The sequence below is a fragment of the Neoarius graeffei genome, chromosome 9, assembly GCF_027579695.1.
Source record: "Neoarius graeffei isolate fNeoGra1 chromosome 9, fNeoGra1.pri, whole genome shotgun sequence".
Taxonomy (NCBI): Eukaryota; Metazoa; Chordata; class Actinopteri; order Siluriformes; family Ariidae; genus Neoarius; species Neoarius graeffei.
In genome coordinates, this window is record NC_083577.1 from 72,417,596 (window position 1) to 72,439,447 (window position 21,852).

The 21,852-nt window shown below is 42.7% G+C and overlaps 1 protein-coding gene across 1 annotated transcript in view; it reads left to right on the top strand.

Annotated features, from left to right (window-relative positions):
• lrp2a (low density lipoprotein receptor-related protein 2a) overlaps window positions 1-9,931 on the top strand; it is a 211,697-nt gene extending 201,766 nt beyond the window's left edge. The window contains exons 74-80 of the mRNA XM_060930575.1: window positions 853-920; window positions 2,633-2,750; window positions 3,052-3,172; window positions 9,154-9,261; window positions 9,377-9,493; window positions 9,576-9,647; window positions 9,761-9,931. Coding sequence (XP_060786558.1) covers window positions 853-920; window positions 2,633-2,750; window positions 3,052-3,172; window positions 9,154-9,261; window positions 9,377-9,493; window positions 9,576-9,647; window positions 9,761-9,931 — 775 coding nt within the window. The remainder of the gene's footprint in view (window positions 1-852; window positions 921-2,632; window positions 2,751-3,051; window positions 3,173-9,153; window positions 9,262-9,376; window positions 9,494-9,575; window positions 9,648-9,760) is intronic.
• The last annotated feature ends 11,921 nt before the right edge of the window (window positions 9,932-21,852 follow it).

A 21,852-nucleotide genomic window follows, 5' to 3' on the forward strand; every position in this document is an offset into this window, starting at 1 on the left:
TCTGGATCATGTTTAGATACGGCTTCTTCTTTGAACTATAGAGTTTTAGCTGGCAACGGCGGATGGCACGGTGAATTGTGTTCACAGATAATGTTCTCTGGAAATATTCCTGAGCCCATTTTGTGATGTCCAATACAGAAGCATGCCTGTATGTGATGCAGTGCCGTCTAAGGGCCCGAAGATCACGGGCACCCAGTATGGTTTTCCGGCCTTGACCCTTACGCACAGAGATTCTTCCAGATTCTCTGAATCTTTTGATGATATTATGCACTGTAGATGATGATATGTTCAAACTCTTTGCAATTTTACACTGTTGAACTCCTTTCTGATATTGCTCCACTATTTGTCGGCGCAGAATTAGGGGGATTGGTGATCCTCTTCCCATCTTTACTTCTTAGAGCCGCTGCCACTCCAAGATGCTCTTTTTATACCCAGTCATGTTAATGACCTATTGCCAATTGACCTAATGAGTTGCAATTTGGTCCTCCAGCTGTTCCTTTTTTGTACCTTTAACTTTTCCAGCCTCTTATTGCCCCTGTCCCAACTTTTTTGAGATGTGTTGCTGTCATGAAATTTCAAATGAGCCAATATTTGGCATGAAATTTCAAAATGTCTCACTTTTGACATTTGATATGTTGTCTGTGTTCTACTGTGAATACAGTATCAGTTTTTGAGATTTGTAAATTATTGCATTCCGTTTTTATTTACAATTTGTACTTTGTCCCAACTTTTTTGGAATCGGGGTTGTAATTGATGAAGGATTGAGTCATGTAGTAAATGAACAGTGGCAAATATCACGTTTGTTACCCATTACAACCTGATGATATTCTGCCCCCCCCACCACACACACAGGTGTCCGCATGGTTATTCAGGAAGACACTGTGAAATAGGAAAGTCCCGAGGAGCACCTGCTGGAACAGGTGACAGGATTATTCTCACTTCCCAAACCATTGAAGGCCAGCCCTGTAGTGTCCTTTATCCAGTGTCTGATACATTAACGAAGCAAGTTAATGACATACACACAGTGCATGTTTAACTGATTTTGGTAAAGGCTGCTGAATGCATGAGTGTTTTCATTAACATCTTAGTTCCTTCTTTTTTTTTTTTTGGTTACTTACCGTCACACTTGGCTCTGACTAAATGTCCTATCTAACCCCTCGTCCCTCCTGTATTATTCATACTGGATGACTCAGCAAAGGTGAATGAAATACAGGACTAGCAGTAAAGAGGAACTGAAGTCATTTTTAAACTTGCTTTATTTCTTAATTAACGTATTATTCAATTACTTTTTCAGTTTTATTAACCTTATATCATGACTCGTATTGGCATATTATATTACACTTATCAGCCTTTTTGGTTTTTAGCCATGCTGAATGTAGTTCGTTTGGTCCACGGCAGGCGTCGCTTATCCGCATGATCTTCACGAGACTTGTGCGAGACTTCAAATGTGAAGTGTCAGCGCCGCCATTTTGAAAACTGTTTACACAGCGGCCAGATCGCCATCTCATCTCATCATCTCTAGCCGCTTTATCCTGTTCTACAGGGTCACAGGCAAGCTGGAGCCTATCCCAGCTGACTACGGGCGAAAGGCGGGGTACACCCTGGACAAGTCGCCAGGTCATTACAGGGCTGACACATAGACACAGACAACCATTCACACTCACACCTACGGTCAATTTAGAGTCACCAGTTAACCTAACCTGCATGTCTTTGGACTGTGGGGGAAAACGGAGCACCCGGAGGAAACCCACGCGGACACGGGGAGAACATGCAAACTCCACACAGAAAGGCCCTCGCCGGCCACGGGGCTCGAACCCGGACCTTCTTGCTGTGAGGCGACAGCGCTAACCACTACACCACCGTGCCGCCCCAGATCGCCGTATCATTCTAATTTAGATTAATTTCGAGATTTGCCAGCTTCATCAGTGATGGAGATTATTCCACATGACTTCGAACCAACGTGGAGTAGAGAAAAGGTGGAAAGATGACAGGATAAGGACGAGTCTGTCACACTGGAATTTACATCATTACTGTCGCACAATTAAAACGTGCCGGATCAGGCAGCTGGTGGGTTTTCAAAATAATAAATACATGCATGTATTTTTGTGATGAATACATATTATACTGAGCACATTTCCCACATAATCCTCACTAAGGTTTCGGACAGCACTACAAAATGGCGTCCCCACTATATAGTGCCCTATATAGTGAGTAGGGAGCGATTTCGGACACAGGGAAAATTTTCCGCTTGATTACATCAGCATTCGAAGGAGGACGCGCGCGTCTTTTGACAACGTTAGCAGATGTTGGTCACTTTGATTTCCGCTGTACGTTTTACTTCCGTCCTACGATGTCTTGCACAGGTCTCAGCGAATCTCGTTTAGGGCCATTGCTTTGACATATGGACTGATATATTACAGAGCATATTTCAAACACTCATAACTTGCTATCGCAGCGACAAAATAGCTATCAGAAATGCATTCCTACATTTTATAAAATGAGATAAATGGAATTTTGATAATAAAAAATTTGCCTTCAGTTCCCCTTTAACATTTTATTCAACTGAGTGTAGTCCTGACACACAGATATTCCGTGTCTCATACAGTACATATCTCTCCTGTTCTCTATTTAGCAGTCGCTGTGCTGCTGGCAGTGATTATTATTCTCCTAAGTGGAGCTCTCGCCATTGGACTTTTCGTGAACTACAGACGCACAGGCTCACTCATCCCTTCAATGCCCAAGCTACCCAGGTACTCCATTACACTCATTTATCTGCACTCAAACTCCTTGGCTTTCTTTGACCTGAAGGAGATCTATAGAAAGAACAAGCTTACTTTGATCCTCTATTAGTGATGTGAGTAGAGTTACTGCTGCGTTGATGAGCCTTTGTCACTCATGAATAAATCATTTGAGTTGTGGCAGAAGGGAATCATAATGAATGTTTTTTTTTAATTATACTACCAGCAGTACATTTATTATTTCATTATTATAGCAAACCTACTTTCTCTCTCTGTCTCTCTCTCTCTGTCTCTCTCTCTCTCTGTTGTTTAGCTTGAGTAGTCTGGCCAAGTCAAATGACACAGGAAACGGCGTATCCTTCCGCTCAGGAGACAATGTCACCATGGATCCTCAGACTTTGGGGGTATCATTCATAGATAGAGCCATGCAGTTGGTAAACCTCAAACACTCTGTCCTAATTTAACACTACGTGGTGGAGCTTCAGCTCTTAAATGCAAGGTCAGCACATTTAGGTCATACAGTAAGTGGCATAAGGATGAGCTGTGAAATCCCAGGTTAACCTCCAGTTTGCACATTTTTTGACGTGACAGAGTTCCACACAGACGCGTCTTTCACCCAGTAAAAACTAGATTATTTCAAGGGAACTGTAGTTTTTAATTCTCCCTGCATTTATTTCAAGTGGAGACTTTTCTTTGAAAGGTACCTACAACAGACTTTCAATACACACCGATTGGCATTGCATGAATGTATTCTAAAGAAATGCTGGAGGATTTATGAAAGCCGTTAGGTCAGAACTCTTGAGGTAGGTTTAGAGGTTTTATGTAGTATAAACTTTATACTTTGTATATTAGCATATAAGAAGACCTTAAAGGTACAACCCTGATTCCAAAAAAGTTGGGACAAAGTACAAATTGTAAATAAAAATGGAATGCAATGATGTGGAAGTTTCAAAATTCCACATTTTATTCAGAATAGAACATAGATGACATATCAAATGTTTAAACTGAGAAAATGTATCATTTAAAGAGAAAAATTAGGTGATTTTAAATTTCATGACAACACATCTCAAAAAAGTTGGGACAAGGCCATGTTTACCACTGTGAGACATTCCCTTTTCTCTTTACAACAGTCTGTAAACATCTGGGGACTGAGGAGACAAGTTGCTCAAGTTTAGGGATAGGAATGTTAACCCATTCTTGTCTAATGTAGGATTCTAGTTGCTCAACTGTCTTAGGTCTTTTTGTCATATCTTCCGTTTTAGTATGATGCACCAAATGTTTTCTATGGGTGAAAGATCTGGACTGCAGGCTGGCCAGTTCAGTACCCGGACCCTTCTTCTACGCAGCCATGATGCTGTAATTGATGCAGTATGTGGTTTGGCATTGTCATGTTGGAAAATGCAAGGTCTTCCCTGAAAGAGACGTCGTCTGGATGGGAGCATATGTTGCTGTAGAACCTGGATATACCTTTCAGCATTGATGGTGTCTTTCCAGATGTGTAAGCTGCCCATGCCACACGCACTAATGCAACCCCATACCATCAGAGATGCAGGCTTCTGAACTGAGCGCCGATAACAACTTGGGTCGTCCTTCTCCTCTTTAGTCCGAATGACACGGCGTCCCTGATTTCCATAAAGAACTTCAAATTTTGATTCGTCTGACCACAGAACAGTTTTCCACTTTCCCACAGTCCATTTTAAATGATCCTTGGCCCAGAGAAGACGTCTGCTCTTCTGGATCACGTTTATATACGGCTTCTTCTTTGAACTATAGAGTTTTAGCTGGCAACGGCGGATGGCACGGTGAATTGTGTTCACAGATAATGTTCTCTGGAAATATTCCTGAGCCCATTTTGTGATTTCCAATACAGAAGCATGCCTATATGTGATGCAGTGCCATCTAAGGGCCCGAAGATCATAGGCACCCAGTATGGTTTTCCGGCCTTGACCCTTACGCACAGAGATTCTTCCAGATTCTCTGAATCTTTTGATGATATTATGCACTGTAGATGATGATCTGTTCAAACTCTTTGCAATTTTACACTGTCAGACTCCTTTCTGATATTGCTCCACTATTTGTCGGTGCAGAATTAGGGGGATTGGTGATCCTCCTCCCATTTTACTTCTGAGAGCCACTGCCACTCCAAGATGCTCTTTTTATACCCAGTCATGTTAATGACCTATTGCCAATTGACCTAATGAGTTGCAATTTGGTCCTCCAGCTGTTCCTTTTTTGTACCTTTAACTTTTCCAGCCTCTCATTGCCCCTGTCCCAACTTTTTTGAGATGTGTTGCTGTCATGAAATTTCAAATGAGCCAATATTTGGCATGAAATTTCAAAATGTCTCACTTTCAACATTTGATATGTTGTCTATGTTCTATTGTGAATACATATCAGTTTTTGAGATTTGTAAATTATTGCATTCCGTTTTTATTTACAATTTGTACTTTGTCCCAACTTTTTTGGAATCGGGGTTGTAGACTGACTTTCAGATTTTTCAGGTTTAGGTCATAAAAAGGATTTTCCCTGACACACAATTGTTTTTGCTTAGTGGACCGAAAGCTACTGAATTCGAATCACAGACTTCCAATTTTATGAGGTTTTTTTTTTATAGAACAATTAATGAATTTAGGGCCACGTGGCCCAAAATTCTCCGCTATTATTTCTTGCTTCACCGTGACGCAATCCAAGAGACTACATCATGCATCACGTGGTGGGCTTTCCCCTTTCGTGCAAGGCATTGTGGGATACAAATTTGAAACAGGAGAGGACAATGGAGGACGCGAATGAAACGTGGAAGACTGACTACAGTCACGGAAAGCATGAAGAAAAGACGTTATGTTGCGAAGGAAAGGAAACGCAGGACCAAACTAATAAATATCGGCGGTCAGCGAGCACCTCGGTGTGATCAGCTGTTTGTTTAGTGACAGAATGATGTAACTGTCAGTGCACGGTCAAGATAAACCTGTAGATGGCAGTAATGCAACACTGGCTGCCAGCTGCCGTAAAACCCAAGAGAAGAAGAAGATGATGACGACATCAAAAGGTAAACTTGCACATGCGCACACCAGACTTCCCTGTTTGCATAACTGCGCGAAGCGAGCAATTTCATGCACATTATTTGCTTGGGAATCCCCTCAACTTAAATAACTTCCCAGCCACAGAATGGCCTGTTTTTTTGTTTGTTTGTTTTTTTTTTTTTAGATATTACAGAACAGGCCCAAACGTATGGTGAGGGTCTGCTGGGAACGTCTGGCCGAGCACTCTGTCGGGGAGGTCTTTAACTCCCACCTCCGGGAGAGCTTTTCCCAGCTTCCGAGGGAGGCGGGGGACATTGAGTCTGAGTGGACCATGTTCTCTACCTCCATTGTGGACGCAGCTGTTCAGAGCTGTGGCCGCAAGGTCTCCGGTGCCTGTCGTGGCGGCAATCCCCGAACCCGGTGGTGGACACCAGAAGTAAGGGATGCCGTCAAGCTGAAGAAGGAGTCCTATCGGGCCATGTTAACCTCCAGGACTCCCGAGGCAGCTGACGGGTATCGGCAGGCCAGGCGTGCTGCAGCTCGGGCAGTTGCGGAGGCAAAAACTCGGAACTGGGAGGAGTTCGGGGAGGCCATGGAGAAGGACTATCGGTCGGCCTCGAAGAAATTCTGGCAAACCGTCCGGCGCCTCAGGAGGGGGAAGCAGTACTCTGCCAACACTGTTTACAGTGCGGGTGGGGAGCTGTTGACCTCGACTGGGGACATTGTCGGGCGGTGGAAGGAATACTTTGAGGATCTCCTCAATCCCACCGTCATGTCTTCCACTGAGGAGACTGAGGCTGATGACTCAGAGGTGGACTCGTCCATTACCCAAGCCGAAGTCACTGAGGTGGTTTGCAAGCTCCTCGGTGGCAAGGCACCGGGGGTGGATGAGATCCGCCCTGAGTATCTCAAGTCTCTGGATGTTGTGGGGCTGTCTTGGTTGACACGCCTCTGCAACATCGCGTGGCGGTCAGGGACAGTGCCTCTGGAGTGGCAGACTGGGGTGGTGGTCCCTCTTTTTAAGAAAGGGGACCGGAGAGTGTGCCCCAATTATAGGGGAATCACACTTCTCAGCCTCCCAGGGAAGGTTTACTCCAGGGTACTGGAGAGGAGAATTCGACCAATAGTCGAACCTCGGATCCAGGAGGAACAATGCGGTTTTCGTCCTGGTCGCGGAACACTGGACCAGCTCTATACCCTTCATAGGGTGCTCGAGGGTTCATGGGAGTTTGCCCAACCAGTCCACATGTGCTTTGTGGATCTGGAGAAGGCATTCGACCGTGTCCCCCGTAGTATTCTGTGGGGGGTGCTTCGGGAGTATGGGGTTCGGGGCTCTTTGCTAAGGGCTGTCCGGTCCCTGTACGAACGGAGCAGGAGTCTGGTTCGCATTGCCGGCAGTAAGTCAGACCTGTTCCCAGTGCATGTTGGACTCCGGCAGGGCTGCCCTTTGTCACCGGTTCTGTTCATAATTTTTATGGACAGAATTTCTAGGCGCAGCCAGGGGCCAGAAGGAATCCTGTTTGGGAACCACAGGATTTCATCTCTGCTTTTTGCGGATGATGTTGTCCTGTTGGCTTCTTCAAACCAGGACCTTCAGCATGCACTGGGGCGGTTTGCAGTCGAGTGTGAAGCGGCTGGGATGAGAATCAGCACCTCCAAGTCCGAGGCCATGGTTCTTGACCGGAAAAGGGTGGCTTGCCCTCTCCAGGTTGGTGGAGAAGTTCTGCCTCAAGTGGAGGAGTTTAAGTATCTCGGGATCTTGTTCACGAGTGAGGGAAGGATGGAGCGTGAGATCGACAGGCGGATCGGTGCAGCCTCCGCAGTGATGCGGTCGCTTTACCGGTCCGTTGTGGTGAAGAAGGAGCTGAGCCAAAAGGCGAAGCTCTCAATTTACCGGTCGATCTACGTTCCGACTCTCACCTATGGTCATGAGCTTTGGGTAATGACCGAAAGGACAAGATCGCGGATACAAGCGGCCGAAATGAGTTTCCTTCGCAGGGTGGCTGGGCGCTCCCTTAGAGATAGGGTGAGAAGCACAGTCACTCGGGAGGAGCTCGGAGTAGAGCCGCTGCTGCTCCACATCGAGAGGAATCAGCTGAGGTGGCTCGGGCATCTTTTTCGGATGCCTCCTGGACGCCTCCCTGGGGAGGTGTTCCAGGCATGTCCCCCCGGGAGGAGGCCCCGGGGAAGACCCAGGACACGCTGGAGGGACTATGTCTCTCGGCTGGCCTGGGAACGCCTCGGTGTTCTTCCCGAGGAGCTGGCCGAGGTGTCTGGGGAAAGGGAAGTTTGGGCTTCCCTGCTTAGACTGCTGCCTCCGCGACCCGGTCCCGGATAAAGCGGAAGAAGACGAGACGAGACGATATTACAGAAATAAACATATATAACAATGACCAAATTTCAGAGGGAACTAAATTTCACTGGTTTTATGAAATCAAAAAGCCATCTACTTTTTTCATTTTCATTATTATGGCCATAATTATCATTATAGCTGGTTTCTCACTGTCTCCTGTTTAACAGCCTGGCCAAGTTGCATTAATCTGGGTGAATTAAAAATTGTAATGAAGCACCATTGCAGTGTAATGTACACCTTCTACAGCTTCACTTATCTAAGAAGCACATATGTCAGAAGGACTAATGTATACTGACTCCACCGACATAATTTAAACGACAAATGTATACTTAATATCTGTGTCAGAGCTTGGTGAATGTGCTGTTAGTAAGGATAAATAAAAAATGTGCAGTTACAGGAAGCCTGAACAATCTAGCCATAGTGATAACTGAGAATTCTTCTCCCGCTCTCTCTAAAGACAAAGTCATACATAAAGAATCCCGCGTCAAATCATCCATCCATCCATTATCCATAACCTCTTAAGGGTCGTGGGCAAGCTGGAGCCTATCCCAGCTGACTATGGGCAAGAGGCGGGGTACACCCTGGACAAGTCACCAGATCATCACAGGATTGACACATCGAGACACACAACCACTCACATTCACATGTACAGTCAATTTAGAGTCACCAGTTAACCTAACCTGCATGTCTTTGGACTGTGGGGGAAACCGGAGCACCCGGACGAAACCCACGCGGACACGGGGAGAACATGCAAACTCCGCACAGAAAGTCCCTCGTCGGCCACGGGGCTCGAACCCAGAACCTTCTTGCTGTGAGGCAACAGTGCTAAGTACTACACCACCGTGCCGCCCTGTGTCAAATCACAGGTTTTGACATAGGTTTTTACATTAAATCCTCCAGCATTGGTTTATAAACATTTGTGCAGAGCTTATATACGTATTCTAAAATCAGAATCAGTGAATCTTAAAATAAAGAATTAGATGCAAAGGATAGAATTTGTAGGTTGAATTGGTTCTGATTTCCAATTCTTTTGTGTTATCAGAACGAGAACTTTGCAGATGCTGGAAGAGAACCTGTCACATTTGAGAATCCTCTCTATTCCACCGCAACAGGCACAGCTGGTGATGCTGCAGTCATACATGCCACACAGGTAAAGCAGGACAGCACTCATACCACCTTGCGCCCCTTTAATACAACACACTGGCCTACATTTTCAAAGCAAAAACAGATGATACACAAGCCGCTTTGCTTCTGCATTCAAACAGGTGACTGTGAATATAAGTGGTGATTCAACAGAGAATGTATTTGCAAATCCCATGTACAGTGAACAGCAGCAGGCAATGGAGGTGAAAAGTATTCCAACAGACCCCAAGATAACACAGGTAAGAGCAGGTGCAAAGTAGTTAAACATTTCAAGACGACTGTATAGCCTGTATCTTTTACGATTGCTTTTTTATATTTTAGGAGTCTAAATGGAGCTTCTTTAAGAAAAAACTAAAACCAGGTACAACATTTGAAAACCCATCATACTCCGAGGTAAGACTGTACAGCTAACCTCATGGCCGTATGTACAGTATTCATTATTACTCATTATTGTGAAGGGTGCCGACAGTTCTGAAATCGACAACGGTTTTATCGTATGATTTTAGATGCAGGACAAAGAGCCTGCTTTGAGTACAGAGGACACTTCAACCAGCCAACCACCTCCTGTAGTGCCACTTCCAAAGCCTGTGAAACGAGATGTACTCAGTATGTACTCACCCACAGAAGATTCCTTCCAAGACACGGCCAACCTGGTCAAAGAGGACAGTGACATATAACAATCCTTCATCTCGCTCTTTCTCTCTCTCACACACACAAATATAAATACAAGGGGAATAAGACACACTCTGACCCTCTTTGCACAGAATCTATTTTTATATGCAGACTGTGTACAAAAAAATGAAATTTAAGATTATTTTTAGAAAACACTAGATAAGATGTTTTTATGACAGAGGATTAAAAAGTCTATGGAGACTATGCCTTCTGCTGTTTCTTATGCCAATTCATGTTTCTGATCTTTTTTTTTTTATTGTGATGTACTATATGTATATCTTTGCACTGATACTACTGATGGTAAGAAAAAAAAAGTTATGAATATGTTGTACATTTGTAAATTTTTAAAAAAGATTTTTGGTGATATCTGATAGAATATTGTGCAGCAGATTATGCTTTCTCTTACAGATAAACAAAGTGACAGGTGAACACGGTAGTCTATAGATCATGATCATGCACGCTGTGCTGTGATTAGTCACCAGGGCTTTGACGCTTGTTTGCATAGAAATTTTACTTAATATTTGCCAGTGGAATCAAAAACACATCTCATCCTGTATATTTATATACCTCATCTGTGGACTGGCCAACGCAGTGAAAAAGAGCCAATTTCTGTTTTGGTCCATTGTTCACAATTTGTTCCTCAGCAGTATCTTTGTTCATATAAATATTACATCAACCTACATGAATATTACACAATCATTTATTAATGTATGAACTGCTAAAGATTATTGGTCCTTATCCAAGTATACTTAATTATCAGTATGATTTTATATTAAATCAAAATAACTGATGATATTTCACTGCCCCAAGAAGTATCACGCTTACAAGATTATTAAACCTGTCTGTCTTGTAAATTACTTTCCATTATCTATTCATTGTTTTGTTACAGTAGGTGAATATTGAAATGTTCCAGTAGTATTTGGAGAGGATTCCTGTTATTTAGGAGAAAGGGACGGATATCAAAACAGACAATAACACTTCACCATTAATGATTTTATATTTAGAATGTTCAATGATATCTAATATCACGCACTGTTTTCCAAATTCTGAAATAAATTAAACTGTGACATTTGTCGTGTAGCATGTAATATGTATATGCTTTGGTTTAGGCCAAAAATTTCACTATTGGCTAACCTAATAAAGTCATAAATTCTATATTACTGAATGATTTCTTATATTAATGAAAGGAAAATGAACATATTTGAACTGGAAAACAAATTTGTCAAATGCTGCTGAGAAAATTAAAATAAATGTATTGTTTTATAATGTCTTTTGCCTAATCCACTATTTTTGTCCAATGTATAATAAATACTTGTTCGAAATGGCTATTTTTGGAGCTAAAACATCAGACTATACTGTATATTTATACAATAGGCTACATACGAAGAAGTAGAAAAAGTAAAGCAGGTACCGAAAACAATGTCACTAAAATTGTCAGACATCACCCCCATAATTTGTTTGATTTCTTTTGTTTTAAAACAAAATTGTTACAGAAAAAAATTGTACATCAGTGAAGAAAGCAGCATATAATGTAAGACCACTTTTCAGAAAAAAAAAATGTTTGGTTTTGGTGCAAAAATAAGAAGCAAATGTGACAAAGTCTCCAGATGAGCCGTGGCTGGTTCGACAAGATGCTCAGTAAAACTTACAGCTCATTTCCTTATAAAACTGCACAAATTGTACCCGAGACTACTTTTTTAAACAAAGGGTCGTCACACCAAATATTGACTTTTTTTTTCATTTATTACTGCTTTCTGCTCTTTAGAGTAGGCTATTTTTAATGTAGGAACATCTCATCTCATCATCTCTAGCCGCTTTATCCTGTTCTACAGGGTCGCAGGCAAGCTGGAGCCTATCCCAGCTGACTACGGGCGAAAGGCGGGGTACACCCTGGACAAGTCGCCAGGTCATCACAGGGCTGATACATAGACACAGACAACCATTCACACTCACATTCACACCTACGGTCAATTTAGAGTCACCAGTTAACCTAACCTGCATGTCTTTGGACTGTGGGGGAAACCGGAGCACCCGGAGGAAACCCACGCGGACACGGGGAGAACATGCAAACTCCGCACAGGAAGGCCCTCGCCGGCCACGGGGCTCGAACCCGGACCTTCTTGCTGTGAGGCGACAGCGCTAACCACTACACCACCGTGCCGCCATGTAGGAACATTTAAAATTTAAATTCATTTTTTGAAGGCATCTTTGCTCGACAGCATCTATTTGCTTTAGCACAGTACTGTATATTAATGCACATAATCATTAGTGTATATGGCACAAAATTTTAAAATATATGCGCCTATAGACTATATTATACTGTCTGTATTTATATACACACTCTCAGAAAACAAAGTACATCACTGTACCTTTAGGAGTACAACGGCTTGTCACTGGGGCAGTACCCTCTAAGGTACTTATTTGTATCATTTATATGCTGATTGAAAACATATATGTACCTTTCTGACCCTAAAAAGATACATATAGTTACCTTGAAGTCCAATAATGAGCCCTAAGGGGTACATTAGTGTAGATTGTACCTTTGGGGACAGAAATGGACTCCTACGGTACCCCTATTTCTGACAGTGTACATATGATACATGGTTCTTAAGGATGCACGTCACTCACTGTTATGGCTCTGTGAAATATTCCTTTGGGTCTGCAATACTATTCTTTAAGCAGGGTAAAACAGCATTTTTTAAAAAATGCAGATTTATAGCTTGGTGGTGTGAGGGCCGTGTGATGGTCAGAGCGTGGCCGTATCTTCACGTTATCTTTCGCTGTGCTTGACTCAAGCTGGCACTTCCTCCCTATATCTCCCCGCCCTGCCCCCCCACCTTACCCTACCCTACCCACACCCACACACACCCCTTCCCTGACCGGTCCATCTCCCTGCTCTCCCCGTCTCATGCCGACTCGTCTCCACCATTCCGTCACACCAGCCCTAGTGATGGACACGTCTGGCTAGTCTCTCAGCTTGCGCAAACCATGCTGTGATTTGCCCTTGAAAGTACATGTACACAGGCTGATTTTTTTTGTTTTTTGGTCAATAAACAAGGCATATTATATAGTTTGTTGGGCTAATAGAAACAAGAAGACAGAGTCATCTATATCCCCTGCTCTATATACCAACTACATACCAAGTTTCAAGATATTATTTGTCACATTTTTCAAGTTGTGCTGCAGGAAACCAACCCTACCTCTTTACACTGACCTCAGCAGCCCATGGCATAAGCCCATCGGACCTTTGGTCCAGGTGAGCTAAAAATTTAAATTTCTAACATTTCTTAGTATCAAAAGGCACATTTTACCTTACTTATTCAACACATACACCAACTTTCAAGTCCATACTGCTCATAGTTTTCAAGTTCTGCTCCGGAAACAAAACCTACCCCTAAGACTAACCTGAGAGACAAAGTCTGAAAATTTTTCCATGGAAACATGAAAAATTAAAATTTCTCAAATTTCTTAGTATGAAAAGGCACATCTACATCACCTTGTTAACATGTATAGCAAGTTTCAAATCCGTATCATGAATAGTTTTGGATATATGCTCCGGAAACGAACATTGCTCTTAGAAATTAAGTCAAAATCTATTTTTTATGTAAACATTTGAAAAGAAATTTTTTTTTTCAAAAATCCAAAATAGCAAAAGGCGCCCATTCACATGTTGCTTGATATGTATACGAAGTTTCATGAAGATATCTTCAGTAGTTTTAAAGATATGGCCCGGAAACGAAAATGCGACCGGACGGCCGGAACCTGTTTCTATATCCCCTGCCAAAGTTCGTTTGGGCAGGGGATAACTACACATAAAATGGTCTGTTTATTAAAACAGTGGTTCTTGAGTTGTGGCCACATGGGTGGCACAGGTTGGCAGCTACCGCCAGCCATATCAGTTCTGACACCCTGTTTACCTCTGGGGTGGCACTGTGGTGTAGTGGTTAGCACCATTGCCTCACAGCTAAAAGGTTCTGGATTCGAACCCAGGGGCCTTTCTGTGTAGAGTTTGCATGCTCTCCCTGTGTCTGTGTGGGTTTCCTTCAGGTGCTCTGGTTTCTCCCACAGTCCAAAGACATGCAGGTTAGGCTAATTGGTGGCTCTAAATTGACCGTAGGTGTGAGTGTGACTGGTTGTGTGTCTATGTGTCATCCCTGCGATGGCCTGGCAACTTGTCCAGGGTGTACCCCGCCTCTCGTCTATAGTCAGCTGGGATAGGCTCCAGCTTGCCCACAACCCTGAACAGGATAAGCGGTTACAGATAATGGATGGATGTTTACCTCGGACATCAAATCAGATCTCTGAGTTATATAACACCTCTGTATTTCATACAGACTTTGATTTACATAGATTATCGATTAGGTTTATTTCAATCACAAATGTAGTAGGCTATCTACACATACAATCTCAAAAGGCATGAAACCGAACTTTTCTCGCTGGGGTGGTACCATCAAGGGTGCATACTTGTACCTGAAGAAACTTTTAAAAGCTTTAGTCTAAAAGTAACAACTTGAAAGTAAGTCTGATGTAACTTAGAATAACACATGCACCTTCCCAGGTAAAAGAGACATACTAAAAGGTACAAAAGATGTACAGTGGAGGAAATAATTATTTGATCCCTTGCTGATTTTGTAAGTTTGTCCACTGACAAAGAAATGAACATTCTATAATTTTAATGGTAGGTTTATTTTAACTGTGAGAGACAAAACATCAAAAAGAAAATCCAGAAAATAACTTCATATAAAAGATATAAACTGATTTGTATTTCTTCGAGTGAAATAAGTATTTGAACCCTCTAGCAAACAAGACTTAGTATTTGGTGGCAAAACCCTTGTTGGCAAGCACAGCGGTCAGATGTTTCTTGTAGTTGATGACCAGGTTTGCGCACATGTCAGGAGGAATTTTGGTCCACTCCTCTTTGCGGATCATCTCTAGATCATTAAGGTTTTGAGGCTGTCGCTTTGCAACTCGGAGCTTCAGCTCCCTCCATAGGTTTTCTATGGGATTAAGGTCCAGAGACTGGCTCGGCCACTCCATGACCTTAATGTGCTTCTTCTTGAGCCACTCCTTTGTTGCCTTGGCTGTATGTTTTGGGTCATTGTCGTGCTGGAAGACCCATTCATGACCCATTTTCAGTGTCCTGGCAGAGGGAAGGAGGTTGTCACTCAGGATTTTACGGTACATGGCCACGTCCATTCTTCCGTTGATGCGGTGAAGTAGTCCTGTACCCTTAGCAGAGAAACACCCCCAAAGCATAATGTTTCCACCTCCATGCTTGACAGTGGGGATGGTGTTCTTCGGGTCATAGTCAGCATTTTTCTTCCTCCAAACACGGCAAGTTGAGTTAATGCCAAAGAGCTCGATTTTGGTCTTATCTGACCACAGCACCTTCTCCCAATCACTCTCAGAATCATTCAGGTGTTCATTGGCAAACTTCAGACGGGCCTGCACATGTGCCTTCTTGGGCAGGGGACCTTGCGGGCACTGCAGGATTTTAATCCATTACGGCGTAATGTGTTACCAATGGTTTTCTTGGTGACTGTAGTCCCAGCTGCCTTAAGATCATTAAGAAGCTCCTCCCGTGTAGTTCTAGGCTGATCTCTCACCTTTCTCGTGATCATTGATACCCCACGAGGTGAGTTCTTGCGTGGGGCCCCAGACCAAGGTCGATTGATGGTCATTTTGTGACCATCAATCGAAAAATCAAATAAAAAAATGGTCACTTCCATTTTCGAACTATTGCACCAACAGTTGTCTCCTTCTCACCCAGCTTCTTGCTTATGGTTTTGTAGCCCAGTCCAGCCTTGTGCAGCTCTTGTCCCTGACATCCTTAGACAGCTCTTTGGTCTTGCCCATGTTGGAGAGGTTGGAGTCTGATTGATTGATGAGTCTGTGGACAGGTGTCTTTTATACAGGTGTCAATTTAAGACAGCTGTCTTTAATACAGGTAACGAGTTGATTAGGAGTGTCTAACTGGTCTGTAGGAGCCAGAACTCTTAATGGTTGGTAGGGGATCAAATACTTATTTCACTCAACGAAATGCAAATCAATTTATATATTTTATAAAATGTGATTTTCTGGATTTTATTTTTGATATTCTGTCTCGGGCGGCACGGTGGTGTAGTGGTTAGCGCTGTCGCCTCACAATAAGAAGGTCCAGGTTTGGGCCCCGCGGCCGGCGAGGGCCGTTCTGTGTGGAGTTTGCATGTTCTCCCCGTGTCCGCGTGGGTTTCCTCCGAGTGCTCCGGTTTCCCCCACAGTCCAAAGACATGCAGTTTAGGTTAACTGGTGACTCTAAATTGACCGTAGGTGTGAATGCGAGTGTGAATGGTTGTCTGTGTCTATGTGTCAGCCCTGTGATGACCTGGCGACTTGTCCAGGGTGTACCCCGCCTTTCGCCCGTAGTCAGCTGGGATAGGCTCCAGCTTGCCTGCGACCCTGTAGAAGGATAAAGCGGCTAGAGATAATGAGATGAGATGAGATATTCTGTCTCTCACTGTTAAAATAAACCTACCCTTAAAATTATAGACTGTTCATATCTTTGCCAGTGGGCAAACTTTCAAACTCAGCAAGGGATCAAATAATTATTTCCTCCACTGTACCCTTGGTACCGTCCCAGTGACAATGAAAAGTACAGTTTGGTACCTTTATTTCTGACAGTGTAGGTACTGTATATATTCTGAATACTAACTATGAGGCCAGTATAATAATGTACTTAGTAGTCATACACTTTGCACCACTAAACAAAATATGATAATCCTTTAGACAATTAGGCTAGATGGTCCCACCTTAGTTTCTTACCCACTTCCACCTCATGTCTAAAAGCTATACACACCGCCACTACTTTCATATGTATCGGAAAGAATAAGGGAACCCCAAATCGAGTCCTTGAGTAACCCTGTCCATAGTGCCATACAAAGGACAGTTAACCGTGTGATTAATTAGATCAGTTGTGTTCGAGAAGGTTAAAAAAAATGCAACACTAGATTGGGAGCCACTACTACGACAGTGAATGGTCATGCTCCAAGGAAACCTTCCAGAAGAACTAGCTTCTTCATTTCTCCATTTCTGCAATAAATAATCAAATGTTTCTGTTAAATCTTCTCTGATGGAAAGCCACCTTCATAGAGATTAGCTGTCCTACGAGCACCATCTGGTGGTTGTATTTTACACAGGTTGTGATTTTGAATAGCATACAGCCTTAAACCTGCAGGTGACACAAACGGCACACAGTCTAGAACTGGTGAGTATGGAAGTTCAACATTCAGAAATTAGGATATATAAGATATAAAGATATCTAAATACAATAAAATATGCCTTTATATCTGACTTGTATGCAACGTTTTATTCTATCCACATTCACTGGATATGAGCAATCACACGCTCTGATTGGCTACTCTACTATTGGATATCAGATAATATACCATGAGTAGAGAAAAACGAAATGGTGGAGCATGTTGCTGAACCAACCAAGGACAAAATAAAAACTCTACTCAAAAACAACCCCCCCCCAAAAAAAAAAAAAAATATATACAAAAAGACAACAAATTATGGAATAAAAGTATTTGATGGTAAGAAAGTATCTTTTTTATTTTTTCAAGAATTATTATGACAGCATTTTTTCACAAATTGCTACTGTCATTTCGCCAGTTTACTTACATTCTAAGCGGAAATGATTTTGTCGGACGTTTTGTATAAAGTTTTTATTTATCGAATTTGCAAAAAATAAAAATGCTCCTCCAGCTTGCCTGCGACCCTGTAGAAGGATAAAGCGGCTAGAGATAATGAGATGAGATGAGATGAGATGAGATAAAAATGCTCCATTTCTCAAAATAAAGTGAATGTGGATAGAATAAAAATTATTCCACTCAGTCTCATCGTACATGACTTGTAGCCAACTCAGCACTATGCGCTTTGTCAGTTATCAGCTCATGTACAACTCAATTTCATGGAATAACTGTTAAATATACCACTTATTTGTTAGGATCACAAGGGAAACTAAGCCCAATCCCAGAGATAGGGTACACCTTGGGCAGGGCACAAATTTATCACAGGACTAACACAGAAAGGAACAACCATTTACACTCACATACGGAAAGTTGAAAGTAGCCAGTTGACCTACCGTAATATGCATGTCTTTGGATCATGGGAGGAAACACAGGAAGAACATCCAATCTCCACACAGAAAGGCCACAGCTGGCCATAAGGTTCGAACCCGGAAGAAGAGAAAAAGAAGAATTCATCCTCTGCATTTAACCCATCTGAAGCAGTGAACACAGGCATGCACATAATGCATGAGCAGTGAACACACACACATACCCAGAGCAGTGAGCAGCTATGCTACAGCACCCAGGATGCAGTTGGGGGTTAGGGGCCTTGCTCAAGGGGCACTTCAACCCAAGGTCGCCCCATGTTAACCTAGCCACATGTCTTTGAACTGTGGGGGAAACCGGAGCACCTGGAGGAAACCCATCCAGACACAGGGAGAACATGCAAACTCCACTGTTGGCCGCTGAGCTTGAACCCAGAACCTTCTTGCTCTGAAGCAACAGTAACCACTGCACCACCATAATATATATTGCACATACACAGACATGTATACACTCACCAGCCACTTTAATAGGAACTTGTTCTTGATTCTAAGATTCCTGTTTTTGGCTGGCAGGAGTGGAACCCAATGTGGTCTTCTGCTGTTGCGTGCTGAGATGCTTTTCTGCTCATCACGGTTGTACAGAATGATTATATGAGTTACTATATCCTTCCTGGCAGCTTGAACCAATCTGGCCATTTCCTCTGACCTCTCTTATCGACAAGGCATTTGTTTCCACCCACAGACCTGTCACTCACTCAATGTTTTTTGTTTTTCACACCATTCTGTGTAAACTCAAGAGACTGTTGTGTGTGAAAACCCCAGGAGATCAGCAGTTTCTGAAATATTCAAACCAGTCCGTCTGACACCAACACCCATGCCACAGTGAAAGTCACAGAGATCACAATTTTTTCCCATTCTGATGTTTGAAGTAAACGTTTACTGAAGCTCTTAATTTGTATCTGCATGGTTTATGCATTGTGCTGCTGTCAAGGGATTGGCTGATTAGATAACTGCATAAAACAGCAGGTGGATAGGTGTACCTAATAAAGTGACCAGTGAGTATGAGTATATGTACACACACGCTGCTCTGGAAAAAATTAAGAGACCACTGCAAAATTACCAGTTTCTCTGGTTTTACTATTTATATGTAGGTATGTGCTTGAGAAACATGAACATTTTGTTTTATTCCATAAACTACTGATATCATTTCCCCCAAATTCCACATAAAATATTGTCACTTGGAGCATTTAATTGCAGAAAATTACAACTGGTCAAAATAACAAAACAGATTAAATGTTTTTAGACCTTAAATAATGCATAGAATCAGGATCATATTCAATTTTAAACAGCACAATACTAATGTTTGAACTTAGGATGAGTTCAGAAATCAATATTTGGTGGAATAACCCTGACATTTAATCGTAGCTTTCATGCGTCTTGGCATGCTCTCCACCAGTCTTTCACATTGTTCTTGTGTGACTTTATACCTCTCCTGGCATAACAATTCAATCAGCTCAGCTTTGTTTGATGGCTTGTGACCATCCATCTTCCTCTTGATCACATTCCAGAGGTTTTCAATGGGGTTCAGGTCTGGAGATTGGGCTGGCCATGACAGGCTCTTGATCTTGTGGTCCTCCATCCATACTTTGATTGACCTGGCTGTGTGGCATGGAGCATTGTCCTGCTGGAAAACCCAATCTGCAGAGTTAGGGAACATTGTCAGAATAGAAGGAAGCAAGTTTTCTTACAGGATAAATTCGTACACTTGTGCACTGCTTGATCCTTCACAAACAAAAATCTGCCCCATTCCAGCCTTGCTGAAGCACCCCCAGATCATCACCGATCCTCCACCAAATTTCACGATCTTTCAACTATAGGGTGAACAGTTTTCTGTTGCAAAACCAATTATGTTCTTTTTTCTTTGGTTATAAAGAGTAATTAGGAGAGAGCAGATTGACAGTACCCAAACAGAAAGCAGCAAGGAACAAGAACACAACAAAGGGCATGGTAAATCTTGCCCTCCCTGTTAAATACTCTAAGGAGTTGTTAGCTAGAAACTTCAAGCCCCTAACCCAGTCCCACCCAAACCCCAGCCCTCCTCCTCCCAGATTGACTTCAGACCTGTAGGAAAACACCAGGTCTCCCATTAGTCCGTCTTATGGGAGTGTGTACATAAGGTTGTATGCAAAGATTTATGTCACATTCACTGACAAAACAAAACCATTTAATCCCTTCTTACAGTTCTTGATTATCTGGTTAATCAAGAAACAGCATTTTCAAGTCAGTCAGACGAAGAGGACTAGATTGCAGTTGATTTGAATCAGTCTCAGTCACAGAATAAGCCTGGAGGTAAACAAAGAAAAAAACTATAAACTGAAGACTACAGCAATGCAGAGATGATGACTGGCCTTGCAGAGAAGAGCCAAGTCTCAGCTAACGTAAAGACATCAAGCAGTATTCAAACACCTCATCATGCATGAGAGAGCTTCACCACTCCTTGAGGCCTTGATCTATTTTTTTTTTTTTCAATATTTGTTTCCAAAGGTGGAATAAATAAAATGGTTGGAGGAAATCTGGACAAAATTCATCCTGGGTCTTGAGCTGCCAAAGCTCTGGAGCACAGTTTGGAGTTACTAAATAACACCCAGTGAGGACTTGGCCCTCCATAAGCCAGTCTGAAAAGAGATGGATAAAGCTAGAGGTGGACAGAGATATGGAATGACAGATGAAAGAAGAAACCCTAAAGCCTTTTAGCAGGTTCTTCAGCCAGAATCTTGTCAGTTCTGGGCAGAAGACTTCAGACCAACAAGAGAACAGCCAGTAGCAAATCACACCATTCCAGCCAAACACAGAAGATCCCCAAGGTCTTTCCAGAACTCAGCTTCTTCCAAAGAAAATATTCATTTTCTTCAGATGAAGACATACTTTGTCAAAAGGGGGCTGAATGTCCCCCACAAGTTCTGTGCTCTGAATCTCTGACATTTAGCAGAGACAGAATGAATCATAGTCCTCACCAGCACAGCATGGATTCTCCAACAGATTCAGACATTGCCATGGAAAGATTTGGAGTTGCATTAGCATGGCCTAATGTGGCTTGACAGTGCTTTGCTCTGGCCTCTGGGTTATACCCAAAGACTCATTTTTGCCTGCACGTACACATGTAAAAAATCACTCATGCACTATATTTTCAACAGAGAATGGCAAAGTGGCACATCAAGTAGTCCTGGTGCCTGCAGGGTAAAGGGTTCACCAGTTTCCCTGTGTCCACATGCATTTCTTCTGGGTATATGGTTCTACAAATTCCACAGAAAATATAGTCACTTAAAACATTTAATTGCAGAAAATGACACCTGGTCAAGATAACAAAACAGATGAAGTGTTTTCAGACCTTGAATAATGCATCAAGCTCATGGCCATATTCAATTTTAAACAACACAATACTAATGTTTGAACTTAGGATGGGTTTAGAAATCAATATTTCGTGGAATAACCCAGACAACATTTAATTACAGCTTTCATGCGTCTTGACATGCTCTCCACCAGTCTTTCACATTGCTCTTTGGTGACTTTATACCACTCATCGTACAAAAATTCAATCAGCTCAGCTTTATTTGATCACATTCCAGAGGTTTTCAATGGGATTCAGGTCTGGAGATTGGGCTGGTCATGACAGGGTCTTGATCTTGTGGTCCTCCATCCACACCTTGATTGACCTGGCTGTGTGGCATGGAGCATTGTCCTGCTGGAAAACTCAATCCTCAGAGTTTGGAAACATTGTCAGAGCAGAAGGAAGCAAGTTTTCTTCCAGGATAACCTTGTACATGGCTTGATTCA